This window comes from Filicampus tigris, chromosome 1, assembly GCF_054856515.1.
Source record: "Filicampus tigris isolate MCC_2025a chromosome 1, RoL_Ftig_1.0, whole genome shotgun sequence".
Taxonomy (NCBI): Eukaryota; Metazoa; Chordata; class Actinopteri; order Syngnathiformes; family Syngnathidae; genus Filicampus; species Filicampus tigris.
The window spans coordinates 34,212,166-34,239,065 of NC_141217.1; the positions used below are offsets into that span (position 1 = coordinate 34,212,166).

Sequence of the window (26,900 nt, forward strand, 5' to 3'; positions counted from 1 at the left end):
AGACATTCATTTTCACACATCCAACACAAGGACGGAGGAACAAACGTTTGGGAATGACAGTAGCCTCAAACATGTTGGAACAGGTGGGTAAACGCCATTGCTTGGTCTCTGCTTTAATACTACTGTGTCACATTTGATTTTTAAAACAGATGGGCAAGGCTATAGTTGCCAGCCGTCCTTTGAAGAACGGAATCGGCCCGTATTTAGAAATATAAGTACGCGTCCCGTAATATCATCAAAGTAAAAAATAATCTGTAAAATGTCGATGGAATTAATGAACAACAGTTCCCTTTATGTGACACTTTACGGTATCGGTCCTAAACCCGCCCCTGTTCTGTGACCAATGAGGTGGCGGAACAGAATCCACTTATCTTATTGGTCGAGGTAATATTCCTTGCCAAAGTAGATAGCGGAAGTCAACAAAGCAGCATGACAAATTGGTTGCCCACCAGGCAACGCCAGAGATAGATATGGTATGTAAAGAATATCTATATATTTTTTAACCCACTTATCAAGGTTAATATGGGAATGTGCAATGTGTATGTCAGCATTGTAAGGACAAACAACAATTTTGGGGTGGAATAAACGAGTAAAATTGATTGACAAGTACGTTAGATTATGCGTAAAATGAATACATTGATGAATAACAGAAATTTAGCCTTACATTTATTACACGTTCAAACAGATATGCATTTTTTTTTTACTGTACAAGCAGTCGATAAACTATGCTAGCTATAGAGTAAGAAAAACAGCAAAAAATATATTTTTCTCATTTATGAAGTGGACAAATGCGTGAAACATATTTTCTGTTGAACCGATTAAAGGTGAGCACATTTTAGCCTAACTATAACATGTCTTGCTCAGCGTTTACTCTGCAGTAGTCCCTAGTTGAAGGCAGTTAGGTCGGCCGTCCCTGCCGATGAGGTGTCCCTTATTTTTCAGGGAGTTGGCAACCTTAGCTGGCCGGCACAGTGGAAAGTGGTTACAGCACATCCGTTGTTTTTCTTCTGTTGGACATAGTTTGTCAATGGTCGTCTGTGTGCCCCCTTTGACTGGCGACCAGTCCTGGGTGTATCCCACCTCTCGCCTAGTCGGCTAGAATAGGGCTAGCTCACCCGCGATCAAAATTAAGATATGTTGTAGTTACATTTTTTTAATCTTATTTCCAAGAAATTCCCCAACTTGCAATTTAATTGGAAATTATTGTACAGTTTATTTTAACAATTGATGCTCATTTTTAATTGTATTTATCATTCATTATATTATTTACACTTCTGTTAAAAGACTTAAATCTTGTCTGGACAATGTTTTTGTGATGTCCATATCAAGTAATTAACCAATCATCAAAGTGTACACTTTACTGTTTTATCTAGAAGAGCGTCTCAATCTCCGGTCCTCGAGGGCCACTTTCCTGCATGGTCTAGATTTTTTTCCGGCTGCAACACACCTTATTCAAATGATTGGGATCAATATCAGGCCCCTGAAGAACTTGCTGATGAGCTGATTTAAAAAAAAAAAAAAGTTTTAATTACTGCAATTAAGCAAATGTTTAATTAAAAAGGGTTGATTACACAATTTTTTCTTAATTTACAAATGAATTTACAATCTAGTGAGAAATTATGAAAAGTTTATTCGACTGCTTGATGCTCATTTTTAAGTTTAGGAAGAATTCTAATTAATCAAACAATTATTTAATTGAAAATTGGCCATTTTACAATAAATCGATGAGATGAATACAAAAGTGGAAAAATGCTATTTAAACCAATTTTAGAAGAAAAAAAATATTTTCTTATTCTTGCTATCCATGGAGGTAAACGCTTTTTGTTCAGTCTCCCTCTTTTGGTCATTGTGGTTTTTTTGGGTTTTTTAAAATTCTCTTTGGACAGGTTAAATCCTTTGAAATAATTTCCTTGTGACGTTCAATGACAAAAAAAATTCAATTTCCATTTGCCATGCCAACATTTTTTTTTTTTTTTTTTTACTTTGACAAATACAACCAATTATTAAATATAAATATAAATGAATACAATACAAAATTATTAAACGCACTTTAATCAACCAATAGTAAGGGAAAAAAAGACAGCTAAGGAACGCGACAATTGTGCAGGTCGGTGGGCTGGATGGAAGGCCGGCGCGGACTGTATGTACAGTACTTTTCCCACCCCGTGTTAGAACAACATGAGGTCATCTTCATCCCCCGCCTCTTCTATTAGCCTCCGTGCTCTTTTCCTCCCAGCTCTCGTTTCCTTGGTCTCCTCCTTGACCACCACAGCCCCTCTCCCCTCGTCGCCCATTATCAACTCCACCCCCCCTTCCCCTTCCTCGCGGGCAGTGCATCGGCTGCAGTGCCTCCGGAAGCCGGCCAGGAAGTGCGACCTGAAGCAGCAGAAAGGGCAGGCGTAGCGTCCCGGCCGGTGAGCCGCTCGGATGTGCTGCTGCAGTCGGCTGGGCAGGAAGAAAGTGGAATTGCAGTCCTTGCATCCGTACGGACGCTCCACGTCGTGGCTACGCACCACGTGACTGATGGCAAAACCTGCACGTTAATAAACACGTCGGTGAGTTCAAGTTCTAGCTGTGACCTTGTAACTATCACACATTGGCGCGGAGTATAGGGTGACACGGAAGTGGATTTTCAGTCCTGACCCATCCCACTCTCCAGAAAAAAACCCAAACAATCCCGTACCATCCCGAACCATAGTAAAAATCCTGTCCAATCCCATCCCAGTGAAAATGTCTCCCATCCCGTCCTGCTCCCACGTTCAGAATGAATGCCGCTCCCGTGCCACTCCCATTTTGGAGGTCAGCTACATAAAAAAAAAAAAAAAACTTTAAAAAAACAGCTTGTTCTTCTTAATGGACTCTCCCGCTCCCGTGAACTTTTTATCTTATACCGCCCCAATTCCGTGATTAAAAGGTAAAGTTGACTCCCATCCCGCGGGATTCCTGAAAAAATGTCAGCTTCTAGTGCAGCGAAATCTGCATCATTTGTCATTTCCAGAGGCGGGCATTCTGTCAGTACTGACGGAAGGTCGGTCAATCCGTCGCTGATGGATGCTCAATTTGCTGGCGAATGGCAGGAAACTTCAAAAAAACGGATGCGGCTATTCACTGACGGTAGCGGGTTTTCGTCACCGGATGAAAGTTGAGCCTGACCTGCCGACGGACCGGTACTATTTTTTTCCCCCGGGAAAAAAAAAAGCCAAATGATGGCCGACGGATGGGTGCCTACGCTGCAGCCGGATGACGAAAAACAGATGCTCAATTTTTAGTCAAATGATGTATATCAGACAGACAGAGAAAGATCACTGGAGAGAGCGACAAGAGCGTTTTGTTGTGTGATGGACTTTTATTATCTTCGCTCGATCTACTACTGGGTTACAAGGTGCACATGGTATGTTATTTTTTGTTTATTTATTGATTGAGTCAAAGACTTGATGGTAAATACCGTACTACGGAATATCTTTGTTTTAGTTTCATACCTGTCAACCCCGGGCTGTGCTGAATCTGACAAAAGTTGTAATTTGCCCGTATATTTCTGTATGTAATCTTACAGAGTATCTATGTACAATCGGAATCGCTAACGGACGCTCCGGATTAGAGCCGAAATGGGCAAGACGAGTTTTGTTTTTTTTTTTTCCCGTACAAAAATTGTTATACAGCGTACACAATTTGAAATGAGCAAAAAACGTATAAAACACGGGGAAAACGTATAAGTTGACAGGTATGTAGTTTTCATGGTATGAGGCGTGGTTCTTTACCGGAGTAGATACACTGCTTGTGCTGTGTGGCATAGTAAGTAGTAGTAGTAGATCTGAAGCTCCTAAAATAGTGGTGGCGAACTGTAATCTTGCAATGGCGGAAGCACGGTTAAAATAACGATGACCGAGTGACAACTGACGATTACAGTTTTGGTTTGGCTTTAGATAGTGCCAGATCGACGATGACGGAGGCCCGGCCGCTGGCAAATGTCGAATGCCGGATCTCAATAAAAAAATTTAAAAAAAATTTAAAAAATTAAAAATGAATGAACCGACGGAAAAACTGTGATTGAATCGAAATGTTTGGACCGATGGGTCCTGCCGGTTTTCAAAAACCATTCCACCCCTTTCGATTTCCGATTGAAAATACAAAGAAGAAATGATGTGCGCACGCCGAGGCCTCACCTTTCATTTTGGTCTTCCAGCCGCAGATCACGCAGACGTAGCGATTGGAGCGAAAGTGGACCACTTTGGCCGTGGCCTCCAATTCTTCTTTGAGAAGGTCCGCGCTCAGCCCGTCCTCCTCCTCTTCATCCGCGCCGCCGCTCGGATGCCTTTTGGGTGCGAAGGCGGAGGATGATGACGCGGGGTCGTCGTGTCGGATCCTCTGGGAGGCAAACTCCCTGGGGATGCTATGCTTTCGCACCACGTGGGTAATGGCCGAACCTTTCAGTTTGTTTTTCCACCAGCCGCAGATCAGGCAGAGGTACGTCTCGCCGTCAAAGACCAACACGCTTTCGTCCGCGCCGCAGATCATCCTCTCGGCGGTGTCGTCTTCGTCCTTTATGTCCACGCCGCCGTTGGGTCTGTGAGGGGTTGCCTGAGCCTCCTCATTGGCTTCCTTCAGAGCCGCGTCTACTTCCTTTACTTCCTCGTTCCCTTCCTTTACTCCCTCGCTTCCTTCCTTTGCTTTCTCATCTGCTTCCTTCACTTCCTCGTCTGCTTCCTTGTCACCCTTTTCGCTCCCGTTGTCCTCCACCACGTCGGCTCCGCCCCCACCCGCCGCCGCCGCCGCCGCCTCGTCCGAGCAGTGTTTGGCGATGATGTGCTGGTACAGTTTGCTGAAGTCGCGGCTGGTGAAGAAGCACTCGGCGCAGTGGAACAACCGGGCGCCGCTCTGGTACATCACGATGTTGCCGAGGCGACCCATCGCCACGCCGTCCAAGTAGGTGGGGTGGGCAGAGGCGATGTGGGACAGCTGGTAGGCGTGACTTTTGGCGAAATTGCCGCAGAGGGGACACTGGAGGTGGGTGGCCACGCCGCCGCCGCCCGCTTCCCCTCGAGCCTGTTTGACGGCTGACATGACTGCAAGGCGGGACATACACAAAGATGTTTCAGCATTTATTCTGTACCCTACTAGTGCGCGGCATTGTCCTTGCACCGGTGCACTAGTGGACATCTGCATGATACTACCGTAGTATTACTAGTGAGCCACTAGATGCTCTTGGTAACTGGTACAATTTAAGAATGACACTAGTACCACACAGTTGTTAACTAGTGCAGTTTACCCTTACTAGTAAGATGTAGTTGTTCTAACAAAGTACCCTATGGACACTCTACTAGTGCATAAAAATGTCATAAAGTAGTGGCAAAAACAAGTTCAGATAAAGGGTTTCTACTAGTGTCCCAGTGCGCCCACGCTGTTCTACTAGTGCGCAGATTCGTCCATGTACTAGTATCCTCTTCCATCCTTTTCCATCACTGAAAGACAACTGAGCATAATGGCAGAATGAATACATGACCAGTGAGGCAACTACTTGACTTGTGCTACTGGTACCACCAGTGAAGCACGAGATAACTAGTAACATTTTGTCAAGAGTAAAGAGGTGAGGAAAAAAAGCATCGAACCACAACACATTTTTCCACTTACGGGGGATTTCACATATATTTGATTTGTTTCAAAATTTTGAAACTAAGGTTGAACTTTTTGGTTCTAATTCCAAAATGCTAATGTGTTTTTCTTCACCTGGAACTCAGTCAAGGTGGAGGGCATTATGAACAGTTCCAGGTAGCAGTCAGTGATAACACAAGCCTTCTGCTAGAAAGCATAAAAACATATCAGGAAAAGACCATGAGAACATCTGAACTTTATTTTGGGGTTATTAAGAGGCACTTTCAATTATGACAGGTGTGTGCTGACTACCATTCAACGCGAGTTTACATGATTGTCGGTTGGTTCTGAACACATTAGCATTTGCAGTTATAACAGGGACGCGCACACTAACCCCATCTTGTATTTACTTTCCTTTTATACATTGTTATCAACTGATTTGTACAGGTTAAAGGACAAATTAGTGGCGGATCTTGTTTTCATTCTTTTAAGAGTTACATCAACAAAAATAATAGCATTTGAAAAGGGGTGTGTGTGTGTGTGTGTCTTAAATGTAACAGAATCCAGAACTATTGATGTATTAACACCAACGTCTACTTCCTGGTTAAACCTTGTTTTGCTGGCTCAAGCAGACCACGGTTGAATAATTATTCGTCACACTGTAAAATATCAGCGAATGAATGAAGCCATCCAGCTATTTGCCTGGTTACAGTAGTTTCCCTTCGAAAGCAATCATGCGGCTAACAGCGAGCAGGCTAATAATTGTCTTGCTCGTTCTTCAACGTGCATGTTTTCCGGATTCACTTCGACCGATCTGCCCCTGGCGGGTGCCGTCACGGTGTCAAATCCGTTGTCCATGACATGTAGCATAATCTCAGCGCTAAAACAAAGGAAATTCCATTTTTTTCCCCCCCCACAAAACATAACGCGTACTCACCGCTTCAGCAACGCGTCGCAGTGACGTCTCTACTCGCCTCGGAATGACCAATCAGACCGTGCGTTTCCTGCGCCCTACATTGAGACTCACCAATCGCAGCGTCTCTTTGATTCACGCTAGCCAATCAAAACTCCATTCCTCGCATAACAGTAGTTATTGTGAGAAGTCACAATCTGCCAGAGGTTTCTTGTTGGTTAATTCCATGTAATCAAGTAACAGAAGATCTTGTAATAAAGTTATGCAAAACGTTTAAAAGAGAAAGCACATCAATAGCATCGTTCAAGCACAGTTTACCCTTGTTCTTTGTATATTTTTGACTTAAATCATATTAAATAAATCGTACTAAAATTATTATATAATAATCATTATAATAAAACATACCGGTAAATCATATTACTTAAACTTACACATACAGTGGGTACAGAAAGTATTCAGACCCCTTGAAATTTTTCACTTTGTCAATGCAGCTATTTGCCAAAATCAAAAAAAGTTCTTTTTATTTCTCATTAATGTACACTCAGCATCCCATCTTGACAGAAAAAAAAGTAGAATTTTTTGCAAATTTATTTAAAAAGAAAAACTGAAATATCATATGGTCATAAGTATTTAGCCTCTGTGCTCAGTATTGAGCAGAAGCACCCTTTTGAGTAAGTACAGCCATGAGTCTTCTTGGGAATGATGCACATTTTTCACACCCGGATTTGGGGATCCTTTGCCATTCTGCCTTGCAGATCCTCTCCAGATCTGTCAGGTTGGATGGTGAACAGCCATTTTCAGGTCTCTCCAGAGATGCTCAATCGGGTTTAAGTCAGAGCTCTGGCTGGGCCAGTCAAGAACGGTCACAGAGTTGTTCTGAAGCCACTCCTTTATTTTAGTTGTGTGCTTCAGGTCATTGTCCTGTTGAAAGGTGAACCTTGGGCCCAATCTGAGGTCCTGTTCACACTGGAAGAGGTTTTCCTCCAGGATCTCTATACTTAACCGCATTCATCTTTCCTTCAATTGCAATGAGGAGTGCCTGGTTTTCTCCACTTATTCCACAAATGCAATATTTATCAGAATATTTCAACTAGTGGGCTTGCATAGAACATATTCTTGAAAAAAAAAAATGTTTGCGTTGACTTCCGCTTTAAGTACACAGTTCGAGTACTTTTGCCACCTCTCTCGGCTGCGTTGACTTGAGTCAAGATAAGCAGTACTGGGGTGACAATGACTCATTCCAAACTCCTCCGTCGGATGTGATGCAGAGTGTCAGGTGAGCGGTCACATCAGGGTCCAAGATGCAAAGAAGGAACGACCCAGGGTGACTCCGGAATTGAAGACGGAGCAACATGTGTTCAGGTCAGTGACCATCTGCAGACCTGGATAATCCTCATTAGTAGATTAGCAACACACAGGAGACACTCAGAGGAAGATCGCATTCCATGTTCTGATGCCTCTGGGCGGCGGCGAGGTCGGCCGAAACAAGTCGCTTTCAACGCGGGAGGACCGTTTTCAACCGGGCGTTTTAGTTTCCAGCCGACGTAAAAATGTCAAGAACCCGATGTTTATTTTGAAGAAAAAAGTATCCTTCATCGTCAGTGACTCTGTGGTGCCATCCTTCGAACATTCGCCACAGGATGATTTCCTACGTGGAGTGTTTGGGTCGAGACGGGGCGGGGAACAGCGTGGCGTCCCACTGCTGGAATTCGGGACCGGACGAGGAGCAAGACCGGCTTCTTCCTCGCAAGATCACCCCGCTTCAACCCAAGACGGAGGGCAGCCTTCGGCGTCGTCTGCTGACGGCTAAAATCCACCAGCACCGTGAAGCCATTTGGGGACGGAACGCGGGGATGGCCGGCTGGCCACCCTCTGGTGACCAAAAGCCCCTCCCACCTCAGCCGCAATATCCCAACCCCTGGTACGGCCGGCACTGCTCTCCACAAGCCCGAACCCACACGAGCGTCCCCTCAGAAGCTCACGGCAAAACGTTGCTCCTTGAAGTTCACGCAAAGCAACCGGTCCAGTCCCATCAGGTTACCCGCCCCGCTCTCACCCAGTGGCGACGGACAAGCTCCTGCCCTCCAACCCCGGAGCCTCGCCTCGGCTACACCCCTCCGGACCCGTCGCCTTTGAAAGTCCCGTCTCCTTTCGGGGAACTAGAGGTCCCGCCGCAGTACGGCTACCGACCCGGCAAGAGGCGCAAGAACAAATTCTTTGGCTTTAAAAAGCAGCAACGGAGGGAGACCACGCCCCTTTTGCTCCAAGGTATTACGTCCCAAAAATTTGGAGTTCTGTAGAAGGTTGTGGGCGGCACGGTGGGCGACTGGTGTTAGCACGTCCGTGTAACGTGTGCTGTTTATTGAATCACGAAAACATGGCGTGATTGTCAAGGAAGTAGCGGGTTGTCATAAAATCAGAAAACGGGCGAGAATGAATAGGACAATGTGGTTAGTTTGAGAGACTGTTGGTAATGATCATTCACCCCATTCACTGACTGCACCCGTGCATTTGAGTGACAGAGACTCCCCATGCTTCGCTTTCTAGTCACAGATACATATCGTCGCTGTCCTGTGAAAAACACCGATCTCCACTTTTGGTCATTTTGTTATTTTTTTACACGAATGCTGTTTCCGCGTTACAGACGTCGCATTAATGTGAAAATTCAAAAAGTTTACAAAATTGCGTTTTTCACAGGACAGCGACGACATGAAACTATAAATACAGTATATTGAGTATTACTATATTATATATTTGACATATTATTATATTATTATCATTATTATACTGTATTTTTTTTACGGCTCAGTGGTTTGGCAGCGGCTGCTGGCCTGCTTGGTCTCGCTTCCACTTAAAATCCCGAAATATGTTATTTGTGTAAGCACGTATTTTGGATTGGTGCTTACATCCGCGATGTGTATGCACAGTTATATCAGATATGTATCACATAAAAAAGTACATGGAAATAGACTATTATTTTTCAGAAATTAAATCTGAATCGGGCACTTGCAGTGTCTTATATTTTTTTTGTTGGTGTTTTGGAGACAGAAAAAGCTAACAAATGCTGGCTATTGCAATCAATTCACATAATGACCCATTTCAGTGCGTCATGTGCACATTTTTGTTCAGGTTAATTTGACCTAAGCAATTTAAACCACCAGAAATTGTTTACATACGTTTGTGTCATTTATTGATTTTGTTTATTGACTACCTAAATAGTACTAAATAATTGTTCTATGTTTCATACGGCCAAGCACTAGCCTGGTGTCAAACCGACTTGAAGCAAAACAGATGCGTAGCACAACAATGAGCACAAACAGACTGAAACACATCATGTTAATTTACCATTCTTTTAGTTTACACAACTGGCTGTCTCCACTGTATTTTGTTGTCCCCGCCCCCTTTAATTTTTGGGCGATTATTTTTAGCTGACTGACTATTAGTGAGGCATGCTGTGTCAATGGTGAATCCTCGCTCGTGTCACTCATGAATGGTGGAACATGACTTATGTGTGTGCGTGTCTGTTGTGAAAAAAAAAACAAAAAAACTTGGCACTGTTCAGAACTGGTTACACATGGTTTGGGCCATTAATTTGAATGACAACGGCAAAATTCAAACTTTTTAAAACAGGTCTCCAAATCACATTTTTCGAGACCAACGTTATTATTTCCATGGATGTACATAGTTCTGATTTTACTTTTTGCTTTTCAGATAAACGTACCCTAATTCGCTGATTCAACCCAGATGTATCGCATGTAAAAAAGAAATAAAAACTGTTTAAAAACAAGCAGTTCTTGAAGCAGAAATGGACCCAAACATATATTTTTTTCAAGAATATGTTCCCAGCAGGCCCACTACTGAAAAACGGCATTCTGATTAATATTACGTTAGTGGAATATGAGTTAAGCAACAAAATCCACCCGTTTTTAGCCATCTCAGGGGGCGGCCATTTTGTCACTTCTGTCGACTGAAAATGACATAAAAACTGCTCAGGACTCAGGTAACGACCAATCACGGCTCAGCTTCAGAAAACAGGTCAGCCGTGATTTTTTTTGCTATCTGAGCCCTGAGCAACTTTGATATCGTTTTCAGTTGAAAGACGTGACAAAATGGCTGTCCCCAGAGACGGCTAAAAAACAGTGAATTAACTCTTATTCCACTTACGCAATATTCATCAGAATGCCTTGTTTCAACTAGTGGGCTTGCATAGAACATATTCTTGAAGAAAAAATGTTTTCGATTGACTTCCGCTTTAAGTAAAAAAATGCAACTGAACTTAAAACTTAAATACAACTGACCTGTACAACACAGTTGGCCATTAATTAACCCCGCTTCCTGTGAGCTTCTGCATGTTTGCTAAGGATTAGCTGCAGGTCCATACGACAGGCTAACAGCTGATTTTGAAGACAGATGGCTTTATCGTTCAGCAGCTGCTACTTGGCAGCTTCACCCGTGAGCCTCACATGCCTCCGGCCTTAGCAAAACCACACTTACATTGAGGAGTTGAAGCTTCCTGTTTTTTTTAAATTTTTTAAATGTTTTTAATTTTATTAAGCATGCCCAAGTGTTTTCCACCAGGCGCACATACAGTAAATGGAACTTTGCCTTGTGTATTTCCAGGCAACACTGTCTAAAAAGTCAGCTTGGTGTTATGGGTTATTTATTATTTTTTTCAGAAGGAAAACATTTTGCAATATCTTATAACATTGAAATGTACTTATTTACAAGACAAAAAAAAAATCTAATGACACATTTTCATTTGACTTTTTTAAATATAATGTTGAAAAAAACAATTAGTTTTAACAACAACAAAAAATGTGTGCTGTCTTTCAACATTTAATTTTTTTTCTCTGAGCATTTTCAATAATGGCTGGTTTAATTTTCCTCATTAGAATATACGGCGGGCCGAAACAAATTGTGCAAATGGCGCCTTGGGGCAGAGTTTGGACACCCCAGATCTATGAATAACGAATATAAGTGACGGAGCACCCGTAACAATACGACCTATTTTTTGTCCAATTATTAAAACTAATTAAACAAGCATGGAAGAAAGACAAGCTGTCAGGCATAAAGAGAGATGTAATTAGTTGCTCCACTGGCCTCAATAGTTGGCACACTTCCCATCTCAGTTTGTGGCTCAAGTTGAAGGTGCTTTTATCATTCACACCACCGGTGTTAAACTCGTGGTCTGGGGGCCCGATCCAGTCCACCACGTCATTTCATGTGGCCCACCAAAGCAAGTACATTGTGTCCACTTGATGTTTCTTGCTGAATATTCTTTTCATTTTGGTTGAATATCTGCACCAAAATTGCAATTTATCCTTCATTTTAAGCGGTCGTAATCCGCATTTATTTCCCCCTAATTCCTTCTTAAAGCGGAAGTCAACCCAAACATATTTTTTTCCCAGCGGGCCCACTAGCTGAAACACCTCATTCTGATTAATTTTGCATTTGTGTAATATAAGTTAAGCAGCAAAATGCACTCGTTTTTAGCCATTTCCGGGGGCGGCCATTTTGTCTTCCGTCGACTGAAAATGACATCACAACTGCTCACAGCGACCAATCGCGGCTGAACTGTTTTCTGAATCTGAGCCGTGATTGGTCGATGTGAGCAGTTCTGATGTCATTTTCAATTGACAGAAGACAAAATGGCCGCCCCGCAGAGATGGCTAAAAACGAGCGCATTTTCGCTGCTTAATTTATATTCCACAAACGCAAAATTAATAAGAATCCCATGTTTCAACTAGTGGGCCTGCTGGGAACATATTCTTGAAAAAAATATGCTAGGGTTGACTTCCGCTTCAACAAAATGTTGGACAATGGTTGTACAGTATACTGTTAACCTCTATTTCTCCATGAGGTCTGATTACAAATTCAATTGTATGTTAAGATTTCACAATGTATGCAATAATGATCAAAGGCAGGGGCAATTGCGTCTACGGGAAGTGCCTTGACTTACAAGCGACCCAACTGACAAGTCTTTTGAGTTACGAGCCATCGCTAGGTTCTTACTTTGTGTTGCGGGCCAAAATGTGACGAATGGCTGAACTTCAATCCCCTTAGGGCTGTTCAATTGTGTGTTCAGTTCAAAATACCCACACTGCAGAGTAGAGATAAAAATGAATAAACGCACACTTTTAACTGCCTTTAGCTTCAAAGACTGCTGTGTGTGCGTGTGTGTGCACTTATGCCTGTTTGTGTGTGTGTGTGTGTGTGTTTGAATAGCACGTCTACTGTACTGCGGCTAACCTTTATCAGCTGGTGACGCCCACGAAGGGCACACATGCATGCTGGCTGACTGCCAGGATGCGTGTGTGCGTGTGTGTGTGTGTGTGTGTGAAAAGAGAGAGAGAAAGGTAGTGACTGACATGGGATAGAGAGAGAGACGATACACTGCATGGTAATGTTTAGTAACTTTGGTGAGGAACTGTAGTCTGATTGATTGACCGGAAAAAGTAGAACATCGGATTAGTCATGAAAGAAAAAATGCGCACATTTTGGTGCACCGCGTTACTTTGCAATGCGTTACCGACATCATTGAAGAGTAGAGAGGGGGGGGGGGAGAGCGAAGATAGGGAGGGATGGGATTGATAGGCTAGTCGTATCGGAGCGAGACGGATAGCGGGATAAAAGATAGGTATGGAGAGAGATGACAGAGCAGGGGTGCCGAACTCATTTTTTGTCCCGGGCCACTATAGTTATAGTTTACCTCAGAGGGCAGTTTATGAGGATGAAGTGTTATACACAACAAATTGATGGATTACTTGTTTTGAAATCAGAAGTCAATGAGAAGTTTGTTAAATCATTGTTCAAGTTACTGTAAAAATGGTATCAGATTCGCACATTATTTATCGTACGTGACAATTTGACGACGCAAATCTCTCTCCTTCCTCAATTGTTGTTTATGTTGTATGGCACGGACTAAAAATGTGACACGACGCATGCGTGATGTCACTCCCTTGAAGGCTCCCACAATGCCTCACTATATTCAATGTTTAATGTTGAGTGCTTTTTTTTTGCGAGTACTATTGTGTTAGGAATCAGGGGTACTCCCGTATTTTGATATTCATCAGCCATTACTTTTATTGTTGCCTGCACAATACATGTGTGAGGGCTGAAAATTGCGTGCTGTTTATTGAAGTGGTTAACTGAAACTACCTTTTTGCGGTGAAAGTTATTTCTTGCACCGTCTGTATCGTGATGTTTTGTAACTTTGAGTAGCGGTAGTCTGATTACGTGACTGAAAAAAGTAGTAGTGAAAATTAGCCGCGGCAGGAAAATGTGCACAGACAAGATAGAGAGATGAGATATAGAGGGAGAGAAGAGAGAGAGATAGAGATAGGGCAACGCTTAGAAAGAGGGAGAGAGAGAGGGAGATGAGAACGGGAGATGAAGAGGAGTGTGATGATCACTGCTTTGTGCTGCGGTGGCGCTCAGCTGCATTTGTTGTTGTGTGTGTGTGTGTGCGTGTGTGTGTACTGCAGCCAGCTGCTTAGGTTGTGTACGCGCGCGCGTGTGTGTGTGTGTGTGTGTGTTTTGGCGGGATGGTTCTGATCGGCGCAGCCATCAAATGCGCCTTCGAGTATCTTAAAAAGAACACAGGTGAGTTTGTTCTCATCCGCGCATGCTTTGTTCGGTGCGTGTGCGTGCGCGCGCGCGTGTGTGTCTGTTTGTACACATGCAGTAGCTTGACCACTTTTGGAAAGGACAGCTTCAGGTGTATGACGTGCTAGTTACCATAGCAACCATCTCAGTCCCTCGTGTCGAGGTCCACCGCAGAGCCATGTCCTGATTCCCTCCTCCTGTCTGCAGCAAAGGACGGTGACCGCTGGTCCATTCACTACACTACCCAGAAGCCCCAGCAGGGTCTGCTCTTCATCCGTGCAAAAAGGCAACACGCGAGCGCCGAGGACTTGCAAGGTCAGAGTTGTTTCAAGAATGAAGTGGGGTTGCAAAAGATGTGTGACAAGGACATAGGGATGAAGGAAGATTACTGTAAATTTAACATTGTTTATTTCAGCTACAGTGGTGGTGTAACTGGTGTAACTAAATTATTTAGTTTCAACCCAAACATATATTTTTTTCAAGAATATGTTCCCAGCAGGCGCACTAGTTGAAACTTCATTCTGATTAATTTTCCATTTGTTGAATATAAGTTAGCAAAATGCACTAGTTTTTAGCCATCTCCGAGGGCGGCCATTTTGTCGTCTGTCGACTGAAAATGACATCACAACTGCTCACAACAACCAATCACGGCATACCTATTATCTAAATCTGAGTCGTGATTGGTCGTTGTGAGCAGTTGTGATGTCATTTTCAGTCGACAGAAGACAAAATGGCCGCCCCCAGAGATGGCTAAAAACAAGTGGATTAACACTTATTTCACAAACACAATATTTATCAGAGTGCCTGGTTTCAACTAGTGGGCTTGCATAGAACATATTCTTGAAAAAAATATGTTTGCGTTGACTTCCGCTTTAAGGCATGAGCAAAATGTGTTCTGTTTGTATCTCAAAACATGATTCTTAAAGCATCATTCCCAATTGAAATGAAAGAAAATTGGCATTTTGACATGAAAATGATCACTCTATAGTGTTGTACTTATTGTACAGTGACATCATTAAGTAGAATTTAAGAATGAAACCATCTTTGTCACATTTTTGGTTTCATTCAGTGGACATTGCGCTGCACCTTCTGGTGTGTGTGTGGGGGGGTGGGGGTGCGTGTGTGTGTGTATTACGGACATAAGGATAAACAGTGAGATGGTCACTGCTCCTCAGTAAACCACAGTAATATTAGTAATTCTTTAAAGAGGATAAATAATATATGCCTGTGAGAACTGTTATATTATCTATGTGTTACAGATGCTATTTGTTAGCCTGTCTATGGCATTTTGTATTAAAGCTACAAAGAGAGATTTTCACAGCTGACTCAGTAAGCGACAGTAATATTAGTTGGGTTTTTTTTTTGCAAAGGATGAATAATCTAAGCATGTGAGTATTGTTATATTGTCTGTCTTTGTGTGTGATGCCACTGTTTGTTTTCAAATATCCATTGCTGTTATAACACCGCTACATAAAATAGTATTCATTAGCCTGCCTATGGTGTTTTGCACTTTATGTTAGCATTAAGATAAAGCAACTTTATTAAGGAGGAGCTAAAAGTCCAAAACATCACAAATCTCAAAGCGGTTTGGAACATACTGACATTGTGTCCCATGTGGAAGACTTTGGACGCCAAAATGTTGTGTTTTTGTGCCTTTACTCTACATGGACGTGTTTGTAGCATACAGCAAAGTGACTCAGCATGGAGACAGCAAACCTAGCACCTCTCTGCTCTGCACGCCGAGCCCCACCTCTTGCACATCTCCTGGGCTCGGCCAATCAGAGGGCAGGGTGCACAGGCGATGGAGGGACACAAGCAGGAAGATGGTGAGAGCCTCTCATAAACATTTTACAAGGCTGCAAATATAAACACAAATCCATTGTTCAACATAAATGAATCAAGCCCAATAGATTTGTGAGAAAATCGAGATTGCCCTTTCAGAACCAGTGGCAAATATTACAGAATACAAAATGCTCCTACAAATGTGCATATAGGTGCATTTTATACGTCGCTTGTCCTCGTTAGGGTAGCGCTTGAGCCAATCCCAGGCGACTTTAAGTGAGAGGCGGGTCACACCCTGGACTGATTGCCCAACAATCGGCGCATTTCCTCAGAGAGAGACTGTATTTACACTGAGCAAGCACAAGTTTATCCGCCTATATTAATTAATCTAAAAAATACATTTATATTTTAAATAGTAACATTAAATCATAATTAATGCATGAAAGGGTTAAAAATATTTTTAAAAATTTAGATTCATTAATATAGGCGGAGGCAACTTTTAAATAGCTGTCCACTGTGAGTGACCACTATGCATGAAAGGGTTAAATATAAAATATGGTATCTCATTGGACATTCAGCCTTATTTGGCTTTTCTGTTATAGGTAGTTTTCTGATTGTGTCATAAATATGACAGTTTGGTTCACATTTGAATGGTGTCACGTATTGCCCTCCAACTTGCATTTATCCTTCACGTTGTAGCTTGCCGTGCGTTTGACTAGTGACCAGTCAAGGGTTTACTCTCCCTGTCTGCTGGGATAGGCCCCAGCTGACCCTTAACCCTAATTAAGAGGACAAGTGCGATAGAAAATGGAAGGAAGGATGGATGATTACACGCCAATGTAAATCTCGCCAAGTTCCATTTCATATTCTAAAGTCTTATACGCTAGTACTTGACCAATCTCAACTTTTAAAGGAGATGTACCGGTCCTTATTTATGTTGAACATTGTACATGAGCGTGAGACTTTTAACTTTACTGCATCACAATTAAAATGGAGGCCTCCGTGCTATTAAATTGCACACACATGTTTACAACCTCAATTTGAAGGTCTCTGGTGACACATCTAACTCCTGCAGTCGTCTCACTGTCACTTCTTCTGTCCGTCCTTCTGTCGCCTCAGAGGTCCACAATTTGGGACTTTCTCTCTCAGTCGTGCTTTTCTGTTTGTCTCGAGTGGTCAGTTCGGAGAAGAAAGGTAAACACGGAACCCTAGACTCTAGACTATAGAGTAGACTAGCACCCTCACCCAGAGTTGTTCCTCCAACATCATATGTACCTTAATCCGACCACGTTTATTTTAAAGGCAAACCCCACAGTTTTCTGATTGTTCAGTGTATTCACTTTTCGGACCTTAAACTTGATGCTAAACCGGGTGACGGAACCTCCGTCGTTTGTTAGCCGGAGCATTTTGATAGCCGCTCGGCAAAGCAAAAGCATACACTTGTGGAGAAGACTCTCTTTTACTTGCACTAACAACCAAGTCTATACATTGCTCCTATTTGACATACAAGGATCTTAAAACAGCTGAGATGTGTCACTTAAACACAAATTGACACCAATTACTACTTTCCTATTACTCACGGCTTTGATGGGATCTTGTGGCATCATAGGTTGATAAAGACTACAAAAATATGCCTAAGGTGAATTTTTTCAGTGGATAGCCGAGTAAAGCTGCCACCGAAATATTTTGTGACAAGAAAATCGCAACTAGGCGAGGGTTCACAATAAAACCAGTTGATCCTCTAATTGTGTCCGACCACGACACATGCTTGAGGTTGCTTCATTTTTGGTATGATTCCGTTTCACGACCACAATCACGTTTGTCTTTGCCTCCGACAAACTCTGCGGTGACCACACACAAGGATTCGCAATTGTAAAAATTGAACAGGTTCAATGGTTCAGATTGTCGGCCAAGATCTTCCGGCGGGAAATCTCTGAACTCAAATCCCTGACAGTATAGTATATTTTTTAAGGGGCATCTGACAATTGGGCCTAGCTAACTGAAAAGGGCCAAAAGGATTATCAGCATGTATGTACCGTGCTTAACAGGTTAAAGCAACCTTGAAAGAGTTTAAGTAGGTTTCAACTCATCTTTGTGACTCTTCTAGTGGTTTAATTCAACCCAGTCCTTGTAGATTGTTAGTTGAGTTAAAAGTAGACTTACCCAGGTGAATAAACCAAGATGTTGTCCCAGTCCTCAGCCTCCTCGGATGGAGAGGAAACGGTCATCCTCAACGACACACGTCCTCTGACCCCACTCGTCCTCAACCCCATTGATCTCACCTCCTGTTGGGACGTCTTTGCTCGTGAGACGGAGCTTGGTGCGAAGGCAGAGCCGATCGCCCGACTCCCGACCCCAGAGGAGAGGATGAGGCGACAGGCAGATGCTGTGACAACTGAAATAGTTCCTATCGACATAACAGGTGGGCACAGGGCAAGGGACTCAGGTCAGAACGCGATTTTGGCCTGACGTGAAATGACAAGTGAAGCACGGTCCAAGTCGGAATGTTGAAGAATGACTTGAACTTCTGTCTTCAAATTCGGTGACAGGTCAGAGTTTTGATCGCCAGGCCAGCTTCCGAAAAGTGGCTTGCAACATAGACTCCTCATCCCGCCGTCGTCGGAATCCAAGCCAATGCACGACAGTCACTGGGAACCATGTTGGTGTCGTCGGTCGCCAGGGTGCAGGTAACACTCTCCAGTTCAATGATTACCATTAAATTTCGATTACTGGTCTGAAAATTAATATTTAGTTTCAACAAATAATAACTTTGTTCATCTATCCGGAATAGATAGAACGGATATGGATGACACATAACAATGAAATTGACAATAACGCAAATGTATTCATCAAATACAAGACAGACACTTAATTCCTCAAAGGTACGCTTAATATCGGTGGCAAATCCAGGTCCAGAAAGTAAAAACCCAGCCCCAGTTTGGCTTTAGCCACAGGTGCGCCTTCTCCACCGGCAGGTAAACGAGCTCTTGAGTAGTAGCACCTTAAAGCCAAACTATGGCAGGGTTGTCACTTTCTGGACCCGGATTTGCCATCTCGGCTTATTATTGTAACCGATGTACATGATGCACACTTTGAACAGTGCGTTTTGATTTAAGAAAATGACAAATCTGTACTAAAAATGCCCATTCATCCATTTTCTAGACTTGCGTATAGGGTGTCAGATAAGTTGGGTTCAATCCCAGATGACTTTAGGCGAGAGGTGGAGTACACCCTGGATGCCAACTAATTGCAGGGTAGACAAACAATCATTCATATTCTCGCCTTTGGACAATTTAGAGTCTTCAATAGATTTCGTCAAGTAACGTGTTTTTGGAATGTGGGAGGAAGCCCGAGCACTCTGACAAAACCAACGCATACGCAAAGAAGGAGAACATGCAAACTCCACAAAGGAAGGTCGAAGCTCGGAATCAAACCCCCAACCTCACAACTGGGAGGCAGATATGCTCATCACTCGTCCACCACCATTAACATTTTTGTATTGAACCCAAAGTGAAATACAACTGAACTGCACTTGTGAACCGAAAAGCGATTCTTATGTATGACTGGTTTGAGAATCGCTCTAATGTTCTAATGTTTATTGAGCCTTGGTTCAATTAAAGTTGGGAAACACATGGCTGGAGTTCCTCTATCAACTAAAATCACTCATTCAAACGTATTCCATGATATTTCCTCCTGTGTTTCACTTCAGATTCACCTGTGGGTCGGTGCTCCGCAGCATCTCCGCTTGGCCAACAGGAAGAGGAGGTCATGAAGAAGAGAGAGTCGCTGGCCAGAAAGATCCGAGCCCCGAAAGGGGGAGGGATTGCCAGCCTCATGATGTCCCTCACCTCCCCGCGTGTCGACAGCCTCTCTTGCTCCTCTGACGTCCGCAGCCTGCCCCGCATGGCCGCCAGCTCCTCTCTGGACTCAGACGGCAGTTGTAACAGTGTCGCTTACAGGACACTCAGCACCTCCTCATCCTGTTCCCAGGTCAGTTTCAACAAGCCATCGTCACGGGGAATACTCAAAGGAAGAGAAATTTGGCGAATCACTGCCTCTCTTGTAGTACATTTTTTTAGATCAGGGGTCACCAACTCCGGTCAGATGCCCTCGAGGACCGGAGTTGGTGACCCCTGCGCTAGACAGACGATTGATAAGAACATCCATCCATTATCCATACGGCTTATCCTCACAAGGGTCGCGGGGCATGCTGGAGCCTATCCCAGCTGTCTTCGGGCAGCAGGCGGGGGACACCCCAAATTGGTTGCCAGCCAATCGCAGGGCACACAGAGACAAACATCCGCACTCACAATCACACCTAGGGGCAATTTAGAGAGTCCAATCAACTTATCATGCATGTTTTCGGAATGTGGGAGGAAACCGGAGTACCCGGAGAAAACCCACGCAGGCAGGCACAGGGAGAACATGCAAACTCCACACAGGGAGGCCGGAGCCGGGATCGAACCCACGACCTCTGAACTGTGAGGCGGACGTGCTAACCAGTCGACCACCTTTGATAAGAACAACGATTATAACATTTGCTGATGATTCAGTGATGGTCATGGTCTTCTCATAAACCCGAAGTGCATCACTTTGTTAAATAGTCTGACGACTCAAAAGATAATGGACACGCTTAGTGATTTTCAGAAGAATCCAACTTGCTCACCTCAACAGACTCATACAGCAGATCCACATCCAATATAAGTACGGTTAGTATAAGTGTCCTGGGAACAATAATTAACAGCAAGCTGAGATTTGAGACAAACTCCACCGTAAACATCAGAAATTCATCAGTGCATGAGCCCGGGCGTCGTTGTTTTTTTTGTGTCCGGGCTCTATTTTTGGGGACAAGTGCTTGTGCGCGGCGTGAAAACTGGCGCGGCTTCACTTTCATGCCGGTGCGAGTCTAGTTTACCGTGTTTGGGAACTTGATGGAGCGCGCCACGACATGCTGGCCGTTTCGGCGGACGAAAATAGGGCCCTATATATATTTTGTCTGTAATGGTGTACCTCTGCTTTGATTTTCTCGACTGTTGTACATTGTAGATTGAATAAGTAAGTTAGCAGAGGTTTCCCTTTGGGACAATGACGTTTTGATGAACTGAACTGAAATACGACGTTGTTTCCATCTCTAGGATTTCTCCACTGACCTCCAGCCCCTGCTGCCTTGTGATGTGAGCGTAAATATCATTCCTCTGTGTCCTTCCCCCTCCCATCTCGGCACCCCTGCCTGTTCCCGGAGGTGGGGGGGGACTTGCGCTCGTGATCATGTCGGCCAGTCTCAAAACTGCACCCGCTGCCGCTCCCCTTCCATTTCAATAGCAGATCCAGAGTCTCTGGATGGGAGGTCAACCCTCTCCCGCTTCGGAAGCCATTGTTCCCTCCGGACCCCGTGTCACACTGGTGGCAACTGGAGTCCCATCAACCAGGAGATATGGCCGGTTCCTGTTGTTTCCTCTGCTCGCTCCTCCCCTTGTAACTTTGAGTCGGTGTACTCAGAAGATGTGACGTTGTCTTCCTCGCAGAGTCGAACTAGTTTGTCCAGCGCCTCCTCCTCTTGCCGTAGCATCTCCCTCCGCAAGTCCAAGCGTCCGCCGCCGCCGCCTTTAAGGTCCGACTCCCTTCGGCGCCGAATAAGCCGCAGCAAGTCATGTCGTTCATCATCGAGCCCCGCTGCGGAGAGAAGTCCTCGCTCATCGACGCAGGCCTTGCACGATCCCTGGGTACCTCGGAACCGTACCAAACAACACCAGAGTGAGATCGACTGCGGCGCAGTCACTACTTTTGAACCTTTAAGCGTAGACCAACAGGGAGCTTCATCCGACAACCTCCCTTCAACCTCTGACTGCGCTCTTGGACTCACGCATGGTTCTCCGGTCTCAAAAGAGGAGGGACGACTTCAGCGTCTCACTTCCCCCTCGAGTGGTTACTCCAGCCAGTTCAATACGCCCCTGACGAGCACCCCTCCAGAAGCCTTCTCTCGTTCCCCAAACTCCCCTTTCTTCTACCCTTGTGCAACCTCTCTCCCCCTGTCTCCCAAGAAGTCAAAACCCCACCCTCCGGATAGGAGGTCCTCGCTCCTCTCCTCCATCTCCTCCTCTTTTTCTTCCTCCTCTTCCTTGTCCTCCTGCTCCTCTTCCAACTCCTCTGCCCAGCGTACTCAGCCCCACTTGCTTCCAACTCCCCCTCCCCCACCTCCTCTCCCGCCTTCTCCTCATCCCCCGCCTCCTCTCCAACAGATATCCCTTCATCCCACACCTCAGCCACCTCCTTCTCCTCCTCCTCCCCCACCTCTCCCACCTTCTCTTCATCCTAACCCACATCGCCGACTGTCTTCTTCTCCTCCCACTCCTCTCCAACCTTCGTCTCTTCATCCCACTCCACTGGCACCTTCTACTCTTCCACCTCACCCCTCTCATTTCCCGCCTTCTCCCCTTCCCCCTCCACCTCCTCTCCCACCAACATCTCTTCCTCTTCAGTTGCCTCATCTTTCACCATCGTCCCTTCCTCCTTCCTCTCCTCTCCAACTGTCATCTCTTCATTCCGGTCTTCTGCCACCTTCTTCGCTTCGTCCTCCTCCTCCTCCTCCTCCTCTCCCACCATCAAATCTTCCTCTTCACCCTGCTCTTACCAATTCGTCATCCCTGCATCCCACACCTCTTCCAACCTTCTCTCTTCCTCCTCACTCCTCCCATTTCCCACCTTCTTCTCTTTATCCTCCAAATCCTCCGCCCTCAACACTTCCTCTTCAGCCTGCTCACCTCCCATTGTCTTCTCTTACTCCTTCCGCTTCTCTCCAACCGTCATCTCTTCATCCCAGCCCTCTGCCACCTTCTTGTCTTCCTCCCGACCTCCCTCATCTCCCGCCTTCTTCTCGTCCTCCTCCCTCCACTTCTCTGTCAGCTTCATATCTTGCTCCTCTTCCTTCTCCGCCTTTTTCTCCTTTTTCTCAGCCATCAACAATGCCTCCACCTGCCCCACCTCCTTTGGCCTCTCGACCTCCTCCTCCTCCATACTCCCATGCAGTCAAGCAGTCCTCCCGTCATACCGTGCTGTTCTCGATGCCTCCCACCGTCGCCCCCAACCCGGCCGCCAGGCTACACTTGCCACCGGGCCACGACACGCCCCCAAGTCGCGGTGTGAAAGCGTTCAACCTCTTCACCTCCCCCCTTGTCACCGCACAGGCTTTGCAGAGCGTCAAGCTTCGTTCCATTACGAACCAGGACGTTCCAACCCCAGACGGCATGCTAGCTGATGCCAAGCTTTCCGACGCTCCTCGGCTAGATGTTGCTCAGAACCTTCAAACTCCTGCCCGTGTTAATTCAAAGCAACAACAAGCTGAAATATTGCCTGGTTGTGAGGTGGCGTCCAAGAATAAGTCTGTTTACAATCAAATCCACGCTGCAAACCAAAATGGTGAACTTATCAATGGCCAAATACATTTAGGGGATTCTCATGTGCATGCCGGAGGGATGAATAATCATATGTATGAGGGTTCCTGTCTGAAAATGTCTGATGTTCCTTCTGGAAAACAGCAGACCCAGACTCAAGTGTTATCAGAGGCGAAGTCAACCGAGTCGTCATACAGGCCACACCGTGATAACCATCAGGTCACTAGTGATTTCGCGTGCCATCCATGTGAGGTTGCAAGCTTGAGGAAGAAGCCAGTTCTTCCAAAGAAGCCCAATCTTAGTATTCCGGGGAAGGTAGCATCTCCAGAGGCCAGAGAAGAGTCAAAAGGGGAGTGCGGCAGGGCGTCAATCGCATCGGACCGTGTGAATCCACAATGCTTCCCGGAGACCATTACAACCACGGAATGTGTAGATGGACCCGCAGGTAACTCGTTGCCCGATGACCTCGCATCAAGCAACAAGGGCTGCCATTCCTGGAGCGTGGCGGATGTTCTGTACTCCTCCTTCGATGGCACCGCCGCTGGACCGCCGTGTGCTTTCGAGACTTTAACACGTAGCACTTTAGCAGTCCAAATTGGTGCTGGGACATCACCCCGGCAAGAAGTGGACAAACAATGTCACAGAAAGACAACTATGATGTTTGCCACCACCGAAAAAGACAAATCAAGGAAGAAGAGAAAGGCAGCAGGAAGACGCCTGCTAATGTCGTCGAATAGGGTATCTTCATCCTCGTCATCGTCATCATCCTCCTCCTCAGATGAAGAGGCTGAGCCACAGACAAAGGAGAGGACGTTGCGCACTCTGATCGGTCTGAGAAGCTGCTCCTTGAGCAGTGCGCTGTCGAGTGACAACCTGCAAGGCGCAGTATCACTCACGGACCTCCTTATAGAAGAGCCAGAGGATGAAGAGGAGGAGTTTGCGGCCAGGAAGATGGATGCCGGCCGGCGTTCTGAAGGTACGCTGGGCCCAGCAGTCGTTGTTGGATGTGTGCTGCGATGTCACTAAGCGGCTTCTCTTGTGATCGGGCAGCTGGCTTCTTTACAGGCGAATCACCCGGACCGCGAACAACCGAGGACCTCTTTGCCGTCATCCACAGGTACGCGTCACACACACACACACACACGCGACCGATATGTCCATCAGGTCGACTCACGTGCTTGTTTCCTCCCACATGAAGCAGCGCATTATGGGAAGGAACGGCTTGATTGGTAGTAAGTGAAGGCAAACGGGTAGACTTCAAATCCTTTAGCCTTAGACCAGGGGTTCTCAAGCTTTTGGGGTCCAGGGGCCCTTTACAGAAGTTTAGTACATTTGTTGTATTGGTGTTTCAATCACCATATCGTCACCCTCTTAAAGTAATCGCTTACGTCATCTTTTCCATTTTTTTTTCTTCCGGAAAACACTTCAAACGGAACCACGTTCTGATGATCTTATATTTATTAATAATTTCATTTCAGGGGTAAAATTGAATGATCTGTTTAACTAATGACGCTGCCGATTTTACAAGAGGTGGCCGGCATCCTGAGGAGATGTTTAAAACCAAAAAATAAATTTGGTTAAAATATATATTTTAAAGCAACACTGTGTCATATGTCAGTTGTTGTTGATTATGGCGGCGCCATGTGGACAAAAGCGGTAGTGTTTTGACAAAAATCAACCACATTTCCCAGACGTGCCAGCGCGTATCGTGAAATCCTGAGCCGTCCTTACAGCGAAAGGAGGAAGTGAATATGCCGGACAGAAATTCAAGACATTTGTATTTTTTTTGTGTGCCAGGGTTGCTCCCATCCTCCTCAAAGTTGCTTTGTGCCAGTAAAAACGATACAGACCCCCTCACAGGGCATGAAGTCCCATTCAACCACTGTCCTTGTAAGTCAATGTTTCATCAAAAGAGTTGTGAAAAAAATCGTATGAAGGTCGATTTCTTGCCCAGTGCTGCTTTAAGAGGCTGACGCATTCACCTTAAAAAAAAGATATGACATAATAAACTGTTGCAGATAATTTTGCCCCCAACTTACGGCTCCTAGAGGTCCTCGGATCCCAGTTTGAGAACCACCATCTTCGACGCACCCTCTACTGTCCCCTTTTTTTGCCAACGTTATTCTAGTCAGATTCCTTCCCTCTTCTGCCCTCACTGCAACGAGAGAACGCAAGCACACCATCCAAAAGAAGTCAAAATCTTATCCGTCTGTCTGCCTCAGGTCGAAGCGAAAGATGTTTGGACGAAGACATTCTTCCGATCCGAGCTCAGCCGACTACCGGCCTCGACCAACGTCACAAACCTTTGTAACCCTCAAAGGTAAAAGGCCGTCAAAAAGTGAGAACTTCAAGACGCTGCTGCTGAGAAAGGGGAGCCGCCTGCAGTCGTCTTCTCGTGTATCGGCTGTTGAGCGTCTTCGCGTCGCTGCTGCCCCCGCTGCCTCCGGCCCTCTGTACGGCCGCATCCAAGCCACGTGCTTGCGTGCTGTAAACGCTCACCTGACTCTTGATGTGTCACAAACATACCTGAACATGACCGCACCCTTGGCCATGAGGCAAAGAGGCTCGCACTTGCCACTCTTCTCCTCAACGCCGGTCATTGTTCCTTCCCCGCTTGCCACGCGACCTCGCCCGCACGCCGCCCGGCGGTCAGCGAGTCGGCGGTGGCCAACTCGCCACCGCCGCTTTGCTAGCCCCATGACTGCAATCTATGAGAGGGATGGAGAAGAGGAGTGAGATGTACACTCCTCACATCAAGTTTGGGAAATTTTGGTTTTTGCGTGAAATTTCAGGATGTACCTCTTATCATCTATCGTTTTTTTCGGCGACTCTTCCAATCTCCCGGTATCTCACGTTAAACTCAGTGGCCACTTAGCCCCCTGAGGACATTGCGTTTCAGGCCTCGTTTGGAGTGACAGAAAGGTAAAGAGGTAGAGGTACTTGGAAATGAAAAAAAAAAAAAAAAAAAAAATGTTGTGGATTTTACCATTCAACTCCTTGTTAGAGAGCAGCAAGTTGTGAAACCGTATTGAAACATTAAGGAGTTGGACATGCGCGTTCAGAAGTAGGTCAAATGAAGTTCACATGTAAAGTTTGTAGTCCATTTTACCAAAACTTCTTTATGTAGTCTCAGAAGACTTATAATCATGTTCCATCATGTTTTTAAATTGGTCTTTTTTTATTTATTTTTTTTATTTGTCTTTTCTCTTTGTTACATCCGCCTAGACATGAGGTCAGCGTTTGAGCATCATCATTATTTTCTCAAACATGCTTGAATAAATTCAGCTTTAGTGAAATGTGATACAAATATATCATATATTTTAATTTCAATACGTGTAAAAATAAAATAAAATAAAAATCAACTCTCCTGGGTTGATCATCTGCTGTACCGTAGTCCAGTTGTACACAATGAAGCAGGTTGGAACCTGTGACCATTTTACTAGCAATAAATCTGGGTTTTAAGTATTTAAAAGCAATAAATGAGATGAATAATGATGTAAGAATCCATGCAAAGTGGTGAAAGGTCAAGAAGTTGTGTAAAAAAAAAAAAAAGTTTTAAAAAGTGCAAAATAAAATCAATATTCACTCATACCATTTCTTTCATAAGATTGCATGGCAAC

General features: G+C 44.9%; 2 protein-coding genes across 9 annotated transcripts; one reads left to right on the forward strand and one right to left on the reverse strand.

Moving 5' to 3' along the window:
- Positions 1–409: 409 nt before the first annotated feature.
- nhsl1a (NHS-like 1a) lies at positions 410–26,871 on the forward strand. 7 transcript variants are annotated; one of them, XM_086035413.1, is made up of 13 exons: positions 410–473; positions 2,333–2,555; positions 4,184–8,770; positions 14,315–14,422; positions 15,788–15,933; positions 17,009–17,083; positions 18,083–18,311; positions 18,439–18,576; positions 19,599–19,879; positions 21,025–22,279; positions 22,316–24,256; positions 24,331–24,397; positions 25,503–26,871. In XM_086035413.1, the coding sequence occupies exons 3-13, from the start codon at positions 8,143–8,145 to the stop codon at positions 26,014–26,016; spliced, it is 5,382 nt and encodes a 1,793-aa protein (XP_085891539.1). In that variant the 5' UTR covers positions 410–473; positions 2,333–2,555; positions 4,184–8,142; the 3' UTR covers positions 26,017–26,871. The 7 variants fall into 7 exon arrangements, with proteins under 7 accessions (XP_085891539.1, XP_085891520.1, XP_085891558.1 ...); XM_086035394.1 differs by having other exon boundaries at positions 4,184–7,864; positions 8,142–8,770; positions 21,025–24,256; XM_086035432.1 differs by adding an exon at positions 24,479–24,512 and having other exon boundaries at positions 21,025–24,256; positions 25,503–25,652.
- On the reverse strand, positions 2,036–6,645 carry LOC147153736 (uncharacterized). 2 transcript variants are annotated; one of them, XM_086035464.1, is made up of 3 exons: positions 6,527–6,645; positions 4,164–5,063; positions 2,036–2,533 (listed from the first exon to the last, which is right to left on the reverse strand). In XM_086035464.1, exons 2-3 carry the CDS (start codon positions 5,059–5,061, stop codon positions 2,169–2,171), a joined length of 1,263 nt encoding a protein of 420 aa, XP_085891590.1. In that variant the 5' UTR covers positions 5,062–5,063; positions 6,527–6,645; the 3' UTR covers positions 2,036–2,168. The 2 variants fall into 2 exon arrangements, with proteins under 2 accessions (XP_085891590.1, XP_085891600.1); XM_086035474.1 differs by lacking the exon at positions 6,527–6,645 and adding an exon at positions 5,725–6,500.
- Positions 26,872–26,900: the final 29 nt, after the last annotated feature.